General features: G+C 37.3%; 1 protein-coding gene across 3 annotated transcripts in view; it reads right to left on the bottom strand.

The window, feature by feature from the left end:
* Positions 1–16,938, bottom strand: part of LATS1 (large tumor suppressor kinase 1) — a 39,866-nt gene that overhangs the window by 11,526 nt on the left and 11,402 nt on the right. Inside the window, exons 3-6 of one of the 3 annotated variants that reach the window (XM_045842580.1) lie at positions 15,039–15,186; positions 6,503–7,992; positions 3,954–4,536; positions 3,112–3,175 (exon numbers count right to left, since the gene is read on the bottom strand). In XM_045842580.1, the coding sequence (XP_045698536.1) occupies positions 3,112–3,175; positions 3,954–4,536; positions 6,503–7,992; positions 15,039–15,186 (2,285 nt within the window). Of the gene's footprint in view, positions 1–3,111; positions 3,176–3,953; positions 4,537–5,579; positions 5,595–6,502; positions 7,993–15,038; positions 15,187–16,938 lie in introns of those variants that run through there. The other 2 variants (XM_045842579.1, XM_045842581.1) reach the window with 2 other exon arrangements.

Consider the following 16,938-nt stretch of genomic DNA (forward strand, 5'->3'; position numbering starts at 1 on the left):
GCTTCAAACAGATCAGTGTTTCATTCATTCAACAAGTGACAATGATAAATAAGAAAGACAGGGTTCTCTCAGGCAGCTTCTCTGTGGGGAAGAAACACAACAAACACATACATATATAAGAAACATAGTGATGCACCCCATGTTGAGAATAAACTGGGGTGATGTGACAAATTGAGGTGACATTTGTGAAAAAACAAATGGGAATCAACCATTTGAAAACCAGGGCAAGGCATATGTGTCTAAGACTTCTGGCCAAGATGGAGGCGTAGGTAAATATGCTTCGCTTCCTCACACAACCAAAAGAAAGACAGCAACCAATTTAAAAACAAAAACCAACCAGATTCCAGAAAATTGAACTGTATGGAAATCTGACAACCAAGGAGTTAAAGAAGAAACATTCATCCAGACCAGGAGGAGGGGCAGAGATGGGCAGCCAGGGCACAGAGGATGTGCAGCAAAGTGGTGGCTGGAGGACCCGGCAATCCCACATTCACATGTGAATAAACTGGGAGGAACAACTGGGGAGTGAGACAGACCGAGCAACCCAGGGTTCCAGCACAGAGAAACAAAGCCTCTAAATCCCTGGCTGTAAAAACCTGTGGGGGTTGCAGGGGCGGGAGAAACTGCCAATCTCACAGGGAAGTCCACTGAAGCAACCCACAGGGTCCTACAATGTATGCAAACCTACCCACCTGAGAAACAGTACCAGAAGGGCCCAATTTGCTTGTGGGTAAGCAGGGGAAGTGACTGGAAGCCAGCCTACAGCCAGCCATACAGCCATACTGTTCCCTCTCTGACCACTCCCCAACATACAGCACCACAACCTAGCCACATGGGTTGCCCCACCCTGGTGTATACCTCAGGCTCTGCCCCTGACAACTTAACCGGTGCAAGGAGACAAATAAATATGACCCAAATGAAAGAACAGATCAAAACTCCAGAAAAACAACTAAGTGGCAAGGAGATAGCCAACCTATCAGATGCTGAGTTCAAAACACTCGTAAACGGATGCTCACAAATTGGTTGAGTATGGTGCCTAAATAGAGGAAAAAGTGAAGTCTGTGCAAAGTGAAATAAAAATTATACAGAGAACCAACAGTAAAGGGAAGGGAACCAGGACTTAGACTAATGATTTGGAACAAAAGGAAGAAATAAACATTCAACCAGAACAGAATGAAGAAATAAGAATTAAAAAAAATCAAGAAAGGCTTAGGAACCTCTTGGATAACTTGAAACGTTTCAACATCTGAATCATAGGGGTGCCAGAAGAAGAGGAAGAACAAGAAACTGAAAATTTATTTGAAAAAATAATGAAGGAAAACTTCCCCAACCTGGCAAAGGAAATAGACTTCCAGGAAGTCCAGGAAGCTCAGAGAGTCCCAAAGAAGTTGGACCCAAGGAGGAACACACCAAGATACATCATAATTAAATTACTGAAGATTGAAGATAAGGAGAGAATCTTAAAAGCAGCAAGAGAAAAAGGGACAGTTACCTACAAAGGAGTTCCCATAAGACTATCAGCTGATTTCTCAAAAGAAATCTTGTAGGCAAAAAGGAGCTGGAAAGAAGTATTCCAAGTCATAAAAGGCAAGGACTTACATCCAAAATTATTCTATCCAGTAAAGCTATCATTTACATGGAAGGGCAGATAAAGTGCTTCCCAGATAAGGTCAAGTTAAAAGAGTTCATCATCACCAAGACCTTGTTATATGAAATGTTAAAAGGACTTATCTAAGAAAAAGAAGATCAAAACTGTGAACAGTAAAATGACAACAAACTCACAATTATTAACAGCTAAGCAAAACAACTAAGAAACCTAAAAAACAAAACAAACTAAGCAAACAACTAGAACAAAAACAGAATCACAGAAATGGAGATCAAATGGAGGGTTTTCAGTGGGAAGGGGATGGGCAGAGAATGGGGAAGAAAGGTACAGGGAATAAGAAGCACACCTGGTAGGTACAAAATACACAGGGGGAGGTTAAGAATAGTATAGGAAATGGAGGAGCCAAAGAACTTACATGTACAACTCATGGACTTGAACTACAGGGAGTGGGAGGGGGGGGAAATGCTGGAAGGAGGGGAGGTGCAGGGCAGAGGGGGAAAAAGGGGAGAAAAAAATGGGACAACTGTAATGGCATAATCAATAAAATACACACACACCAAAAAACCAAAACAAAACCCAGGGCAAGGCATTTTATACAGAAACAACAATAACAGAAAGAAGAATGATTAGAAAAAGGGAGAATGGTAGAAAATTGAGTGGAAGCCAGTGCTCATCAATTTTGTAAGCAAAAGACATGGTTTACCTTTCACTCAATTATACTGGGAAGATACTGGAGAGTATGAAGCAAGAAAATGATGACTTTATTTATGTTTAAATAGATTATAAGGGAGGACAAGAATGAAAAGAGGCCAAGTTAAGAGACTACTACAATTAAGCTTGGACTATGATGGTAACAATGGTAATAGAGAAAAACAAACTGATTCAGGATATATTCAGAGGTAGAAATTAGATGTACAGGGTATGTGAAAAAAGAATCAAGGATAACTAGGTGGGTAGTGGTGGTGGTGTAATATACTAAACTGGGAAAAACTGGAGGGGGCACAAATACAGAGGGGAAGAATTAAAAGTTGTTTACCGGTAATGTTAAGTTAGAAATCCATGTGAAAGGGAAACGCCATTTCTAGAGAGAAATTTGGAAGTCACTTACATAGATATGGTATTTAAAGCCATGACTAGCTGAAATCACCTACAAAAATATATCTAAAATTAACCTAGCTGTAATAATCTGGGATGTTTGCTTAAAATATAATTTCTACCCTCCAGTGAAGATTTTAGTTAGTAGACTATGATAGAGCCTAAAAATCCTATTTTTAAGAACAATCCAAAGTAATTCAGGTGAATTTGGGCGACATTATATTACATTAAGCTGAACATTAAAGTAGGTGCAGGTGTCTCAGTTCTATCCACTTACTGTCAATCTACTCGTGTTCACAGAAGCACAGAAGGCTAAGACTTACCTCAGAGGATTGCTGTAAGCATTAAATTAGAATTTATGTAAAGCACCTAGTCATAGTAAGCATTCAACAAATGTCAGATCGACTTACACTTCCATTAGCGCTTGAAGGGATCTTGGTGAGGCACTGTGGTGTAGTAGAAATAACATGGGCCCTGTAATCAGACAAACCTGGGTTCAAAGCCTAGCCCTTACACTTATTTTCTGTCTGACCTTGGGCAAGTTAAGTTACTTCATCTAACTAAGCCTTCTTTTCTTTTTTTCTGCCTTCTAATGACGTTGTGAGGATTAAACAGAATCATGTACATAATGTATTCAAGGTTAAATAAGTTGTGTAACACTCATACGGTGGAATGCTAAATAACAGTGAAAATAAATGTTACATGCAATCAACACAGAGGAACCTCAAACATAAAAGCCAACATAGAATACACATAGAATGATTACATTTAACTAAAGATTCCAGAGTAGGCAAAATAAAAAAAAGTACATTGTTTAGGGATATATACATATGTGGTAAAAATATAAAGAAAAGTAGAGAACTGATTACAAAATTCTAAAATAATGGTTACCTACCCCTGTGGAGAAAAGAAGGGGAAGTGATAAGGGTTTGAAAAGATACTGACAAGCTAGTTCTTAAACTGAATGGTGGGTATGGGGCTTCATTTAAAATTATTTTTTAAATGTTATTTGTCTGACATATTTCAAAATAACAAAACAGAGTGGTTAACTCAAAAATGATTATTTAGAAATAATTGAATCTAACATACTCTTTCATTTTAGAAGTCTAAATGCCTGCAGGATTCACCCATGGTTATCCAACAGAGTCAAGATCTGACCCAGGACTTCTGGGTCCTATCCAGTGATATCATCTTCTATTTTACTGCATTAGTAAATTATATTAATATGCACAAATTTTATGATTTTACTCACCACTCTGGTAGTACTTAGAATCATGTGTCCATCTGAAGCCAGTGCAGAGGCCGAAGTCAGTCAATTTAATATGACCATCACGATCAATCAAAATGTTATCAGGTTTAATATCTCTATGAATAAAACCCATTTTATGAACACTTTCAACTGCACAGGTAAGTTCTGCTATGTAGAATCGTGCCAGATTTTCTGGAAAGATGCCCATTCTAATTAGTAGGCTCATCATATCACCCCCAGGAATGTAGTCCATGACAAAGTATAAATTGTCCTTATCTTGGAATGAATAATACAGACGAACTACCCATTCGTTGTCAGCTTCAGCCAGGATATCTCTCTCAGCTTTAACATGAGCAACCTGATTTCGAAGCAGAACATCTTTCTTTCGAAGAGTTTTTGTTGCATACAATGCCTTAGTATCTACTTTTCTTGCTAGACAGACTTCACCAAATGCTCCTATTCCTAATGTCTTTATCTTCACAAACATAGACTTGTCCATTTTAGCCCTCTTAAGACGGATGTAATTAGACTCTTTTTGGCAAAGCATCTTTCTCATTTGATCCTGGGCATCTTGAGATAATCCAACCTAGGTAAATAAGCTGAATGTTAAATAAGGAATTATTTTCTATACAAAATATTAAGAAACAGCTTAGAAAAACTCAGGCATATATTAAAGGTTAAATGCATAATAATATTTAATAAAGCATGTTAGAAATCTAGAATATATTTCAGAAAAATTTATCAAAAGTGCAGCTTAAGGGATAGTTAAGAGGATATACAAGGTGAGTATATATGCAGATTCTGCTGTACAGAGCAAGGAGAAGGTAATACCAATAATCAGCTTTCTACTCCTCTCTAATGCAACAAAGGAAGTTCCCAATGTGCGATAACCAAACATCTGTTCACATGCATCCTCACCTACCCCTCCATGCATATTCATCCCAAATTGCATGATTAAACTGCCTTCATTATATGTTTCTCTTTGTAAAACACCTACGCCTCAAATATTCTTCCCATTTTATTCTTCATGAAAAGAAATTCTCTCACTCCAAGTTCATTTATTCTAAAAAATTGATGTATTAAGAAGAGAAGAATATCTTCTTTAATCTAACTACTGTCAGTCTTTCCTTTTACCTTTGTCAAGACATTAGCGTAAAGGTAGGACTCACAGCCATCACTAACAAAAAACACAAAGGGTTTCTCCTACCTTATTTAAGAGGACAACTTGTGTGATTATAGGGTATCTTTTAGATATTCTGGAACAGTTCAAAGAATAGTCAGTGCGACTTATGAAGATGCCAAAACACAAATAAAAACCAAAATCAACTTCTAAGTGGACATGAAATACCTGGATTTAGAAGGAAGGAATAGTTTATTTTTGTCCAGCTAATTACTAACTTAAGGGTTAAAAAAGAATAGGAATTTGATTTGAAAAGTAAAGTCTAATTCTAGAAATGCAAGACTAATTAAAACATAGCAACCTCATGCTTCTGTTAGGATGCGCATTTGCATGCAAAATCTTTTAAGAAGGGTGGCGTGCCAGACTTAGTATAGAAGTGTTTGTCTTAAAATCTTACTTGCCTACACAGTAATGGAGGCTACAGAAGTCAGCAAAGCTTCCAACACCATAAAAGTTTAAATCAGCTATTAGTGGAAAGTGAAGAGGAAAAAGGAAAAATAAACTAAGAAAATACATACAGACAGACTTTAGTAAGAAATCCTAAGAGCTAAAATATGGATAAGTCATAGATTATCATGGTATTTATCTAACAAAATTCAATTTTTAGCAGGAATAACAACACTGTGAAATCAGATTTAGAGAAATAATTTGAAAAGAATAGCTTTAAGTTGTGTGAGGAAATTTCAACACAAATTTAAGCCTCTTGGATTCTGAGTGATAAATGTAATATTAGGAGTCAAACCTTGGAACTGTAAACATGTGGTAAAAATAATGATGACAGGACCATTGTAATATCTAGTGAAGAGATCTATATGGCATCACAATGGACATTAAACTTATTCTGATCTCTTTACTGGATTTTGATTTCATAATTTCAGCACATTTTTCTAGTTCTAGTACATTATAAAAATGAAATTAGATGGGTAAATAACAGAAGGGACATGTCTCTGACATGTTCAAATAAGACCACCCTGATAAATAAACCCACAAGTTTGAAACTATAAGTAAAAATCAATGTTTCATAAATGTATCAAGAGCTGAGACTCAGATATTTCCAGCTCATTTTAAATGTTGTAAGGTAACATGTAAAACCTAAAAAATAACCCTTGTTCCAATTTCCATATAAAGGAATTATGTACACCCTCACTGTAAATTATATTTTTCTTAATTTATTAGAAAAACTTTATTACAGGAAATTCTGAGTAATTCTTGAAGTACTAAAATAAAATGCTACAATCAAAATATTTTAATGTTTACTGACTTTTAAATAATAATATATTTAGCTACAAAAAAACCCACTGGACCACAGTATTTTAAAATAAGCACCAAACAGATGATCAAGTATAAAAATGGACATTTTAAAAGGTTTTACCCGCATCATTTCATTCTCTAATTGTTTTTTACGATGTAGACGTTGCTGATGAGATTTGAGAACATTTTCTACATGTTGCTCCATGTAGAATTTAAATGCCTGAGGAGAGTAACTTTGAATACGAGATTCTCGTCGCTCTTCATCTTTCTTGTTTTTTCTAACGGTGATAGGTGAAGTTGTAATCTGTTTCTTTTCTTTATCCCCACTATCGACACTTTCATAACTTTTTTCACCCTCATCTTCCTTGGGCAAGCTCGGCTGATCCTCTTTGTTAGGTTTATTGATCGATTCATATGGAACAGATGGGTTTTGGTGTAGTAAATGTTTGGGATATGGTGGTGGTGGACCTTGATAGTTTGGAGCTTCAGCAACAGGAGGCATAACAGTCATATTTGAAGTAGTCCCCTCAGAAAAAGGACTAGGCTGAACAGTCTGAATTGGCTGTGGTATCCAAGAAGGGTGTGTAGGTGCTAACGCAGTCTGTAGCTCTGGTTTTAATACGCGTATGCTTTTCACGGGTTGTTGAATTGGAGCCGGTGTAATAGCAGTGACTGTTGTAGCAGAAGGCTGAGAATTAGCAGAATGACTTGTTCTATTTCCTAATGGGTTATTGAAAGAATTTGACCTCACTGGTCTGTTAGGTTGCCATGTAGGGATTTCATGTCCGGTGCTCGGGGACGACTGGGCTGGGGCTGAAGATGACTGAGGCCAAGTTGTTTGCAGTCCAGGTACACTGATGTTATAAAGTTCCATGTTATGACTATTTCTATTTGGCACCATCATAGATTGAGGAATGTTTCCATTTGTATATGACGAAGGAGCAGCAGAGCCCCCCGCTTGTCCATTAGTTGGGGTCAGAGGATATGGAGGGGGTGGCTGCCGATTCACTGCATTAGCAGGGACATTTTGGTGTATCATAAAATCAGTTTGACCACTACCATTCTGAATTCCAGGTCTCCCTGGTGGGAAGTTAAATTTGTTAGAACTCTGCATGATGATTGGTTGTCTTCCAACAGGAACAGAACTAATGCCTCTCTGCCCCTGATTAGGGGGATTCATCGGGGACGTGTTCAGAGGTGGTGGAGGATAGCCCTCCTGCCAGGCTCCAGGTGGAACAGGAGAAATTCGAGAGATCACAAATTCCATATTCCCGGAATAGCGTTTCGTTTGAGAGTTTGGCTCCCACGAGGGGGGAGGTGGAGTTGTACCTCTAGGAGGAGGAGTCTGGCCTCTCGGGGGTGGTGGAGGAGTGACACTCCTTACTTGAGGAGGTGGTGGGGGGTTCACTCTCTGTCCGTTGCTAGGGTGAGCTTGAGTAAATGCTGTAATACCAGATCCTGACAAAGGTTTTCCTACATCTGTCTGGGAGTTGGGACTTTCAGAACGAAAGGCTGCACTTTCTCCTAGTGGTGGGCCATGTCTCTGAGGAACTAAGGATTCTTTAGAACCTTTCCAGCTTTGTCTGCGATTAACTGATGGTTGCGTACTACCTATGATCATAAAACAGAGAAAAAAACATTTTAACCTCTTAGTTTTGAAAAATTTAGCTTGGAATTGACACTACTAAATAATAATTCTTTCAAGAACTATAAAAATCAAATTTCAGTAAATGGTTTTATTTTACCTTTTAACATTTTATTTATTTTTGACTAGGTAATACATTCTCATAACTCAAAATTCAAAAGGTACAAAAGAATACCCACCTCTGTACCTTAGTCAACTAGTTTCCTTCCTTGAAAGTAACCAATCTCATCAATAAAATATTTTAGGGAAACGCAAGTAAATAATATACCTCCTATATATATTATTGTGCCTTGCTCTTTTCATTAAAAAAATTGAAGATGGTAGCCCTGACTGGTGTAACTCAGTGGACTGAGCACAGGCTGTGAACCAAAGGGTCACCAGTTCAATTCCCATGAAGGTTGAGGGCCAGGCTCCCAGGGAGGGCCACATGAGAGGCAATCACACACTGACATTTCTCTCCCTCTCTCTCTTCCCCTCTCTCTAAAAATAAATAAAATCTTTAAAAAAATTAAAGATTCTGTATCAGTATATAAAGTGTTTTCACTCTTAAAAAATGTTATCACAGTTTTTCACTGTACAGATACACCTAAATTTAATCAGTTCCCCTATTGATGGATATTAAGGTTGTTTCTAGTCTTTTTAAAAAAAAAAAAGATTTTATTTATTTTTAGAGAGGGAAGGGAGGCGGGGGGAGAGAGAGAGAGAGAGAGAGAGAAACATCAACATGCGGTTGCTGGGGGCCATGGCCTGCAACCTAGGCATGTGCCCTGACTGGGAATCGAACCTGCGATGCCTGGTTCGCAGCCCGTGCTCAATCCATTGAGCTACGCCAGCCAGGGCATTTCTAGTCTTTTTTCAAACAAAAATCCAGCAGGGCATTATTAGCTGAACATTAAATAAGGTGTGAATTTTACAGACTCTCTTTAATGGAATTTTCAAATAAATATAATAGACAAGACAATATATGATACAAAAAGAAGTACATAAAATAGTCTGGCCACTTGGAAAAAGATATATAATACATTATATAAAGTACATATAAAGTAAATTTGTATAAAACACAGTATAAAAACATAAATTAATACATTCTAGAAGGATTAAACATTTAAGTGTTAAAGATGAAACCATGCAAGTACTAGGAAAAAACAATTGATCGTTCAATAATATTGGCATGCCTCTTTGGAAGGTCTTCCCAAGTATAACAAAGGTAGAGAACATACAGTAAAATACTAACAGATCTAAACACATAAAACACTTATCACCATCAAAACAAAACAAAACAAACAGAAAGATCCACAAATTTGAAAGGTCAACATCATCCTGGGAGAAAACATATTTAATAACACATATGAGAAAAAAGTAGTTTATGTTCAGAATGTACAGTTGACACTACAGTTCATCTAGGCTGGCTGGATCTTGGGTCTATGACTTCAGGGAAAGTCATCACTCCGGGCAAGCTAGGCAAGTCCTCTGGCCACCTTTCTCAGATAGTCAGCTGAGGCTAAAGATACCACATGACTCATGAAGCTTTTACCAGTTAAAATGTAAGACACTGCAACCCTAGAGTAGACTGCCATCCCTGTAGTTCTGTACCTCCCATAAAGCTCTGTGTTCTCCCACCTCCCAAACCTTGCCACAACTGCCCTCCAGACATGCTCTGCTTTACAACCGGCAAATGCTCCTGTGTCATTAACCCCTGCTCCAACCTCTTTCCCACCATCTCCTTACAGCTGGTTATCTTCTGCTGACATTACTTTCCTTTCAGCTCTTTGTAATTAATGTTATCTTTAAAAATAAATTGGCTAGCTCAGTGGATTGAGCATGGGCTGCGAACCAAAGTGTCGCAGGTTCGATTCCCAGTCAGGGCACATGCCTGGGTTGCAGGCCACGACCCCCAGAAACCGCACATAGAAGTTTCTCTCCCTCCCTCTCCCTCCCTCTCTCTCTCTCTCTCTCTCTCTCTCTCTCTCTCTCTCTCTCTCTCTCTCTCCCCCCCTCCCTCCCTTCCCGCTCTAAAAATAAATAAAATCTTTAAAAATAATAATAATAATAAAAAATTGGCTAAAATGTGGGATTCCACCTCTTTGCTCTCCATTCTTGTTTCCAGATCACTGCTTTCCTTTGCACTCTTTTTTTAAAAGCCAGTTCTTTGGAAACCCATGCTTTCTAGGAAGCTGCATTGATTTCTCTTACCTAATGAACTCTTGCTTGCTCGCCCTCAATCACAGGTCACCTTGGTCTACCCCAAGCCTTGCCAATTGCCAACATTCTATAATGTTAACGCCCACATGGGCAAACCATCCATAACCCTTACCTCTCAGTTTCTCCATTCCACCTCAAATATCACTCCTAAGATCACATTTACAAATTTGATGCCATCCATATCTACTTCTTTTTCAAAATCACTAATTATTTATATTCTCAGACAAATTCTCTTTCTCATATTTTACCAGTACTGCAAATGTTCTTCAACCTCATCGGGACCTATTAACTCCTATTTCATCAGTCCTCTTTCCTTGCGACACACTGTAATCAATTCAAATCCATGACATCACTTCTTTCCTCCCACTGTTTTCCCTTTCTCCTCTCCTCATTTCTATTAGTTCATTAAATATTTACTGAGCACCTATATACCAGGCACTGCCCTAAGCAATCCAAGATAACATCCTTAGTCCCAAGGAACCTATACTCTTGATGGAGAAGACTGACAATAAACAAGTACATAAATAAACAAGGTTACATCCAGGTAACCTGCTATAAATGCTATATGCAAGAAAAACAAATGGTGTCAAATGATACAGAGTAACAAGAGAACAGAGAGGGATGAGCCAGTGGTAAAAGGCTTCACTAAGGACATGACATATGATCTAAGTCTGAGGGAAAGTCCTGAGATGGGAGCTTGGTACATAGTAAGAACAAAAAGAAACACAGTATGGCAGGAGAGCCGTAAGTGAGGGAAGTAGTGATACTAGATGAAGTCTGAGATTAACAAAGCCATGGAGAGGAGTTTGAAGGAATGAGAGGCCAGCAAAGGCAGAGAAAGAATATGCTGTGATTAAGGATTTAAATTACCCTTTCAGCAATATTCTGAACTTCTTTTTGCTCTTTTTCTTATTTTGTATTTGTTTAGTAAATCTCCAGTTATTGGAAGATTCCTGCTAGAGAAGGTGATGTAAAGGGCAGATTGATTCCACCATAAATTCATGATCAGCATCATGAAATAAATGGCCTCAGCACTGCCAGGAAATCCCACTGTTTCTTTTAGTCTCCACTATGACTCTTGTCAGTCTCCTCAAATTGCCTGCTCCATTCCTCACCCATCACTCTTAGCAGATGACTTGGTTTTATACTTTAGAGAAAACTGAAGGCATCAGAAAGGAATTCTTTATCTTTCCTACATAACCTAGGCCCATTTGCCCATTAGAAAAAATGGCTGTTTCACTTCCTATGCAATGCTAACAATTCCTCATCCTATGCTTTGAATCCTTTCCTCTCCAAGTTTCTTGAGAACCATACTTGATCTTTTTCTCCTGAATATTTAATTTCATCCTCTTAAAGTGGAGTGTTATAATTACTTTTTAAATTTGCCTAAAGTCTTTGCTCTTCAAGGAAAATAGTAAGACCCTCCCTCCCTCCCATACAGACCACTTCCTCAAAGTATTGGTGCTGGTACACAAACTGATATTGGCCCATTGGAGATAAGTATGAAGGTTCAGTAAAAATTTAGACAACAGAAATTTGACAGATAATTTGTTAAAATCTGGTAATAAAATATTTGGACTTATATTTGTTACATATTCAAAACTGTAATTTTTCCAATAATTCATCAGTATTTTTTTAAATAAAGATTTTATTTATTCATTTTTAGAGAAGGAGAAAAACATCAGTGTATGGTTGCCCCTCATGTGCCCTGTACTGGGGACTTGGCCTGAAACCCAGGCATGTGCCCTGACAGAGAATCAAACTCGTGACCCTTTGGTTCACAGCTTGCACTCAATCCACTGAGCTACACAAGCCAGGGCAGTATTATATTTTATAAAATTACTAATCTGTACTTAATTGAAAATGAACAAAAAATAAAGGATCTTCATCACAGACAGGATGCACTACTCTTGCTAATGTCCTCACTGTATCCTTATAGAAAAACTTCTCAAAGAATTGTCTATACTTGATTTCTTTATTTCACATCCATTTATCTGAATTATGATCCTATGGCTGAACAAAAAAGGTTACTCCATATATTATGGGCTGAATTGTGTCCCTAAAATTCAGTAAGTTCTAACTCTCAGTACCTCAGAATGTGACTGTATTTGAAGATAGGACCTTTAAAGAGGTAAAGTTAAATAAGGTCATAGGGTAAGCCTTAATCAAACATGCTGGGATCCTTATAGGAAGAGAAAATCCAGACAGAGAGAAAGGCACCAGACACATGTGCATGCAGAGGGATGACCACAGGAAGACCCAGTTAGAAGGTGGTCACCTGCAAGCCATGGAGAGAGAAACCAAATCTGCTGCCTCCTTGAACTTGAACTTCTGGACTCCACAATAGAGAGGCATTAAATGTTATTTAGAGCACTCACTCTGCAGCGTTTTGTTATAGCAGCCCTGGCAAACTAATGTACCGTGTCACTAAAGCCAATAAGATATTTTCTAGTCCTCACTGTGGTCAAGCTCTTTCCTTCTATTCCCTCCCTTTCTTTAACATTCTTTTCAACACGCCAGGGGTGTCAAACTCATTTTCACCAGGGGCCACATCAGGCTGGCAGTTGCCTTCAAAGGGCCGAAATAATTTTAGGACTGTATAAATTTAACTACTCCTCAACTATTAAGGAGCTGAAATTACATTCAGCCCTTTGAAAGCAACCGTGATGCCAATGTGGCCCCTGGTGAAAATGAGTTTGACACCCCTGCAATAGGCTTTCAAGACACTAAAAACCTTATTGGTTTTTTAACTTCCTTATTAGCTAAATGTTCTGTCTTCTTTACAGGCTTATCATTTCCTATCAGCTACAAAGCAATAAGCTTGGTTCTAGTCCATTTTGTCATTTTTGTCTATGTTACCTCCTTTAGGTGATTTATTTCTTTTGCAAGGCTAATACAAGAACTAAATATATCTAGCTTGTTTCTTACTTGACACCCTCAACTAGATAACCCAGTGAGCATAACTCAAATTCATGTCTACAACCTGGCTCATGACCTTTCCCCATGTCCTGTCCTTTTAGTATTCTCTTCCACAATGCAGTATATCACCATCCATCTATTTTCTACACCAAAAGCCTAAAAGTCATCCTCTCCAGTATCATTGCCCATATGTAATCTATTACTAAGTCTATGTCAATTTCACTCTTCCCATCTGTCGTAATTCAGTCACTTTTCTCCGCTGCCATTGCCCCAGTCCAGATCACTTTCATTTCCTGTGAACTACTGTATCTTTTATCAAGTCTACCCAGATATCATCCCTTGCTCTCTCTAATCTGTTCTTCATCTACTGCAGCCACTTTCTAAAAACACAAATCAAATTTTGTCATCACCCTGCTTGAAATGTTCCGTAACTTCCAGCTGCTCTCAGGGTAAAATCAATAGACAGTCTCACATAGTCAGAGCCCTACACACTTCTCCAGTCATATCTCATACTATTTTTTCAGTGCTCTAGCCACTGTTATTTCTTTAAACGTGCTATCAAACCCTGCTCAAGAGGCCATGTGTAAGGACACTCTTCCTCACTAAAGCTACCCCCTTGCCTTTCTTCAGATATCAGCTCTAGTATTATTTTTGCAGGAAGGTTTTCTCTGATCTTTTTGACGAGGTCAAAAATCCGTGTATTATGAGAGTCCACATCCCCTCTTCATCACACCTATGTAGTCATAATTCTACATGTATTTGTGTAAGTATTTGATCTTTACAAAATGTCAGCTCTACAAAAGGGCAAGAACTTTATACCCAATGCCCAGCAAAGGGCCTGAAACAGTGGCTGGTGACTAAAAACGTGTTGAATGAAAAGAAAAATTAATAAATAAGTCCTCTTATAAATTAATTTTAAAAACCCACATTTAACAAAAAATTAAATTGCCAATTCAAAAATAACCTATAAACAAATGTTTGACCCCACCAGTGATTCAAGAAATGTGAATGTACAATGAGATAGTATTTCCACAACTATTAACTATATAAAAATTATAATACCTAGGGCTTACAAATATAGGCCTTCTCATACTAAACTGACCAGGAGAATACAAGGTAGTAACAACTTCCTGAGAGCAAAATCTAAGAGAAAACTTACATTTTCGCAAGTCTTTAAAAATTTAACAAAATTACCAGGAATGTACAAATATTTAGGTACAAGAACATTTAAAGCAAGGCTGTCTATAATAGCAAACAAAAAAAGAAAGAAAAAGGAAACAAGACAAATGTAAAAATGAGAGACTGGTTACATAAAGTATGTGATAAATCTATTTTAATGTAGCTATTAATCTCATTCTACTTAATATCAAAGAAAGTTACATATGGTATATTAAGTGAACAAAGTAGGTTTTAGTATGACCTGTTTTGGGTTTTTTTGATTAAAGAAAAGAATTGAAATATACACATATAAATCTACTCAGGTTTTCCACAGGAAAAAAGACTGAGAAACAAAACACACCAAAATCTTGTGGGTATTAATAGTGTTTTCTTTTCACTTATTACCGTCTAAATATTCTTTGATGAATATGTTTTACTCTTATAATAAAAAATAGTATGAATAATATCTGTGGTTAAAAAGAAATATTTCAGTTGCAATATAACGAATTAAGTAGTTCTCAAGGTAGACTGCTACCTCTCAGAATTACCTATAGAACTTTAGGGCCCATCCTCTTATTCATTTGTATTGCATGACACTATAACCTTATTCTAATTTGAGACTTTCGCTCACTGTGATGCCTTTAACAATTTCTGAGACTAAGGACTTGATATACCTACATGTTAAAACAATGCTATAAAATAAGAGAGGAGGGGGAAAGATTTGATTAATCACCTGGTTTCAAACTGGCATTAATAGGTCTGGCAGCTGCTGTAACCATCTGTTCCCGTCGAGGATCTTGGTAACTCATTTTACTAATGAATTCAATTGCAGCTTCTATACTTCTATTATTAGTTTTCTGGAGAGCTTGTATAACCATATCCTGATATGAAATTTGAAAAAAAGAAAATTTAAATTTTGTAATTAACAAGAGGGAAAGAGCACTGTGAGTTCCATTAGAAAAATTCATAATTATGAAGAACAGCATCCTAAACCATAATATTTGTGTCCTATGTGTAAAACTACTACAAAAATCCATACACTCCCAAATTACTAAAGAAAATAAAACAAACCCTCAAATCCTTCAGTTGTTTAGTATTTTCACTTCTATATAACATATTACTTTTTTCTTCTGGAATTAACTTCTTCCAGGTATAATCATAGTGCTATGATACTAATTACTTCCCATTCTTAATTTCATTCTTATATGAACAGAGACTATCAGATTGTTAAAAATGTATCATTTTTGATTTTCAAAATACTGCAAACCATGCTTTTGTATTGTTAAAGCATTTTATTAAGCGTCTTTGCCATTGTGTTTACTAGTAAAAAAAGCTATGAAGTTCTGGTTCCTATCGTCCTTGGGTTTACATTGTCAGAGAATTTTATTTACAAGGACATAAATATGGGACAAATGATAAAAGAAAAACACTTAGACTGCATATGATTATGTGATGAAGACTTTAGGAGGCAAGATGGCATGATGGAAAAACCAGAGTCTGAAATGAAAAAGAACTGAGTTTGAGTGGCAGCAGCCCCACATTACTATGCTTTTGCTTTTCCTGCTCATAAGCAAAAGTACACTCCCAAGACTGTAGATTTGTGTGTCCCACTTTCAGAACTGTGTGAACTCTGGCAAGTTATTTAACATTGCAGAGCTCAATTCCTTCATCTATAATAGACTCACATATAGACTCAACTATAATAGTTGATGTGAGCATTAAATAAAGAAACATGTAAAAGCACATAAGCACAGTGCCTGGAGCTCAGATGTGGGTTGTCTTCCTGCTCTGCTCCTTGTCCTTTAGGTTTTATGTAAATATAAATTACACACTCACATGCAGAAGTATACTGATACGCATTTTTCAAGAGGCAGGCTACTTACTTGTCCTAGTGGATTTAGTATTTCGAACAATATTTTTAAATGAGAAATGAGTAAGACTAATGGTTGAACAGATGATCCTGCTATATGAAATGACTGGAGATGAGAATGAGACCCATCAAAAAAAGTTGTGGCAGAGACTTGTTGTCCACTCAAAATCCATTCTCCCTTTCTTGGAAAATGTTAACGAGTAGGTAGAAGCTTTCCTTATAGCTACACTGGCCCTATGATAATTCCAACCAATAAGACAAAAGAAAAGATTTCTGGAAGAATGTTGCTATCACTGCTTTAGGTACCTACTGGTCCTTCTTATGTCCTATTTCCTAGGCAATAGATGCTACCTGTTCTAGAGCATGTTGCCACCAAGAAGGAAAATTCAAGAAACTTCCAAGTCATTGGTTTTGAAATTTTTAAAGGTCTGAACCAATGCTAGTTATATAAATTGAGTCACCATTTTGTTTAAAGTATTATTTGGATTGGGAATTTTTTTTGCTCTGGCTGGTGAGGCTCAGTGGATTGAGTGCCGGCCTGCGAGCCAAAGGATTTCCAGTTTGATTCCCAGCCAGGGAGCATGCCTGGGTTGCAGGCTGGGTCCTCGGTAAGGGATGCACGAGAAGCAACCACACATTGATGTTTCTCTCCCTCTCTCTTTCTCCCTCCCTTCCCCTCTCTCTAAAAATAAATAAATAAAATCTTTTTAAAAATTAAGTATTATTTGGATTTTTGTTATAGCAACCAAACACAATAGTTAAC

The sequence above is a fragment of the Phyllostomus hastatus genome, unplaced genomic scaffold, assembly GCF_019186645.2.
Source record: "Phyllostomus hastatus isolate PE091 unplaced genomic scaffold, TTU_PhHast_1.1 phas_contig_40, whole genome shotgun sequence".
Classification (NCBI taxonomy): domain Eukaryota; kingdom Metazoa; phylum Chordata; class Mammalia; order Chiroptera; family Phyllostomidae; genus Phyllostomus; species Phyllostomus hastatus.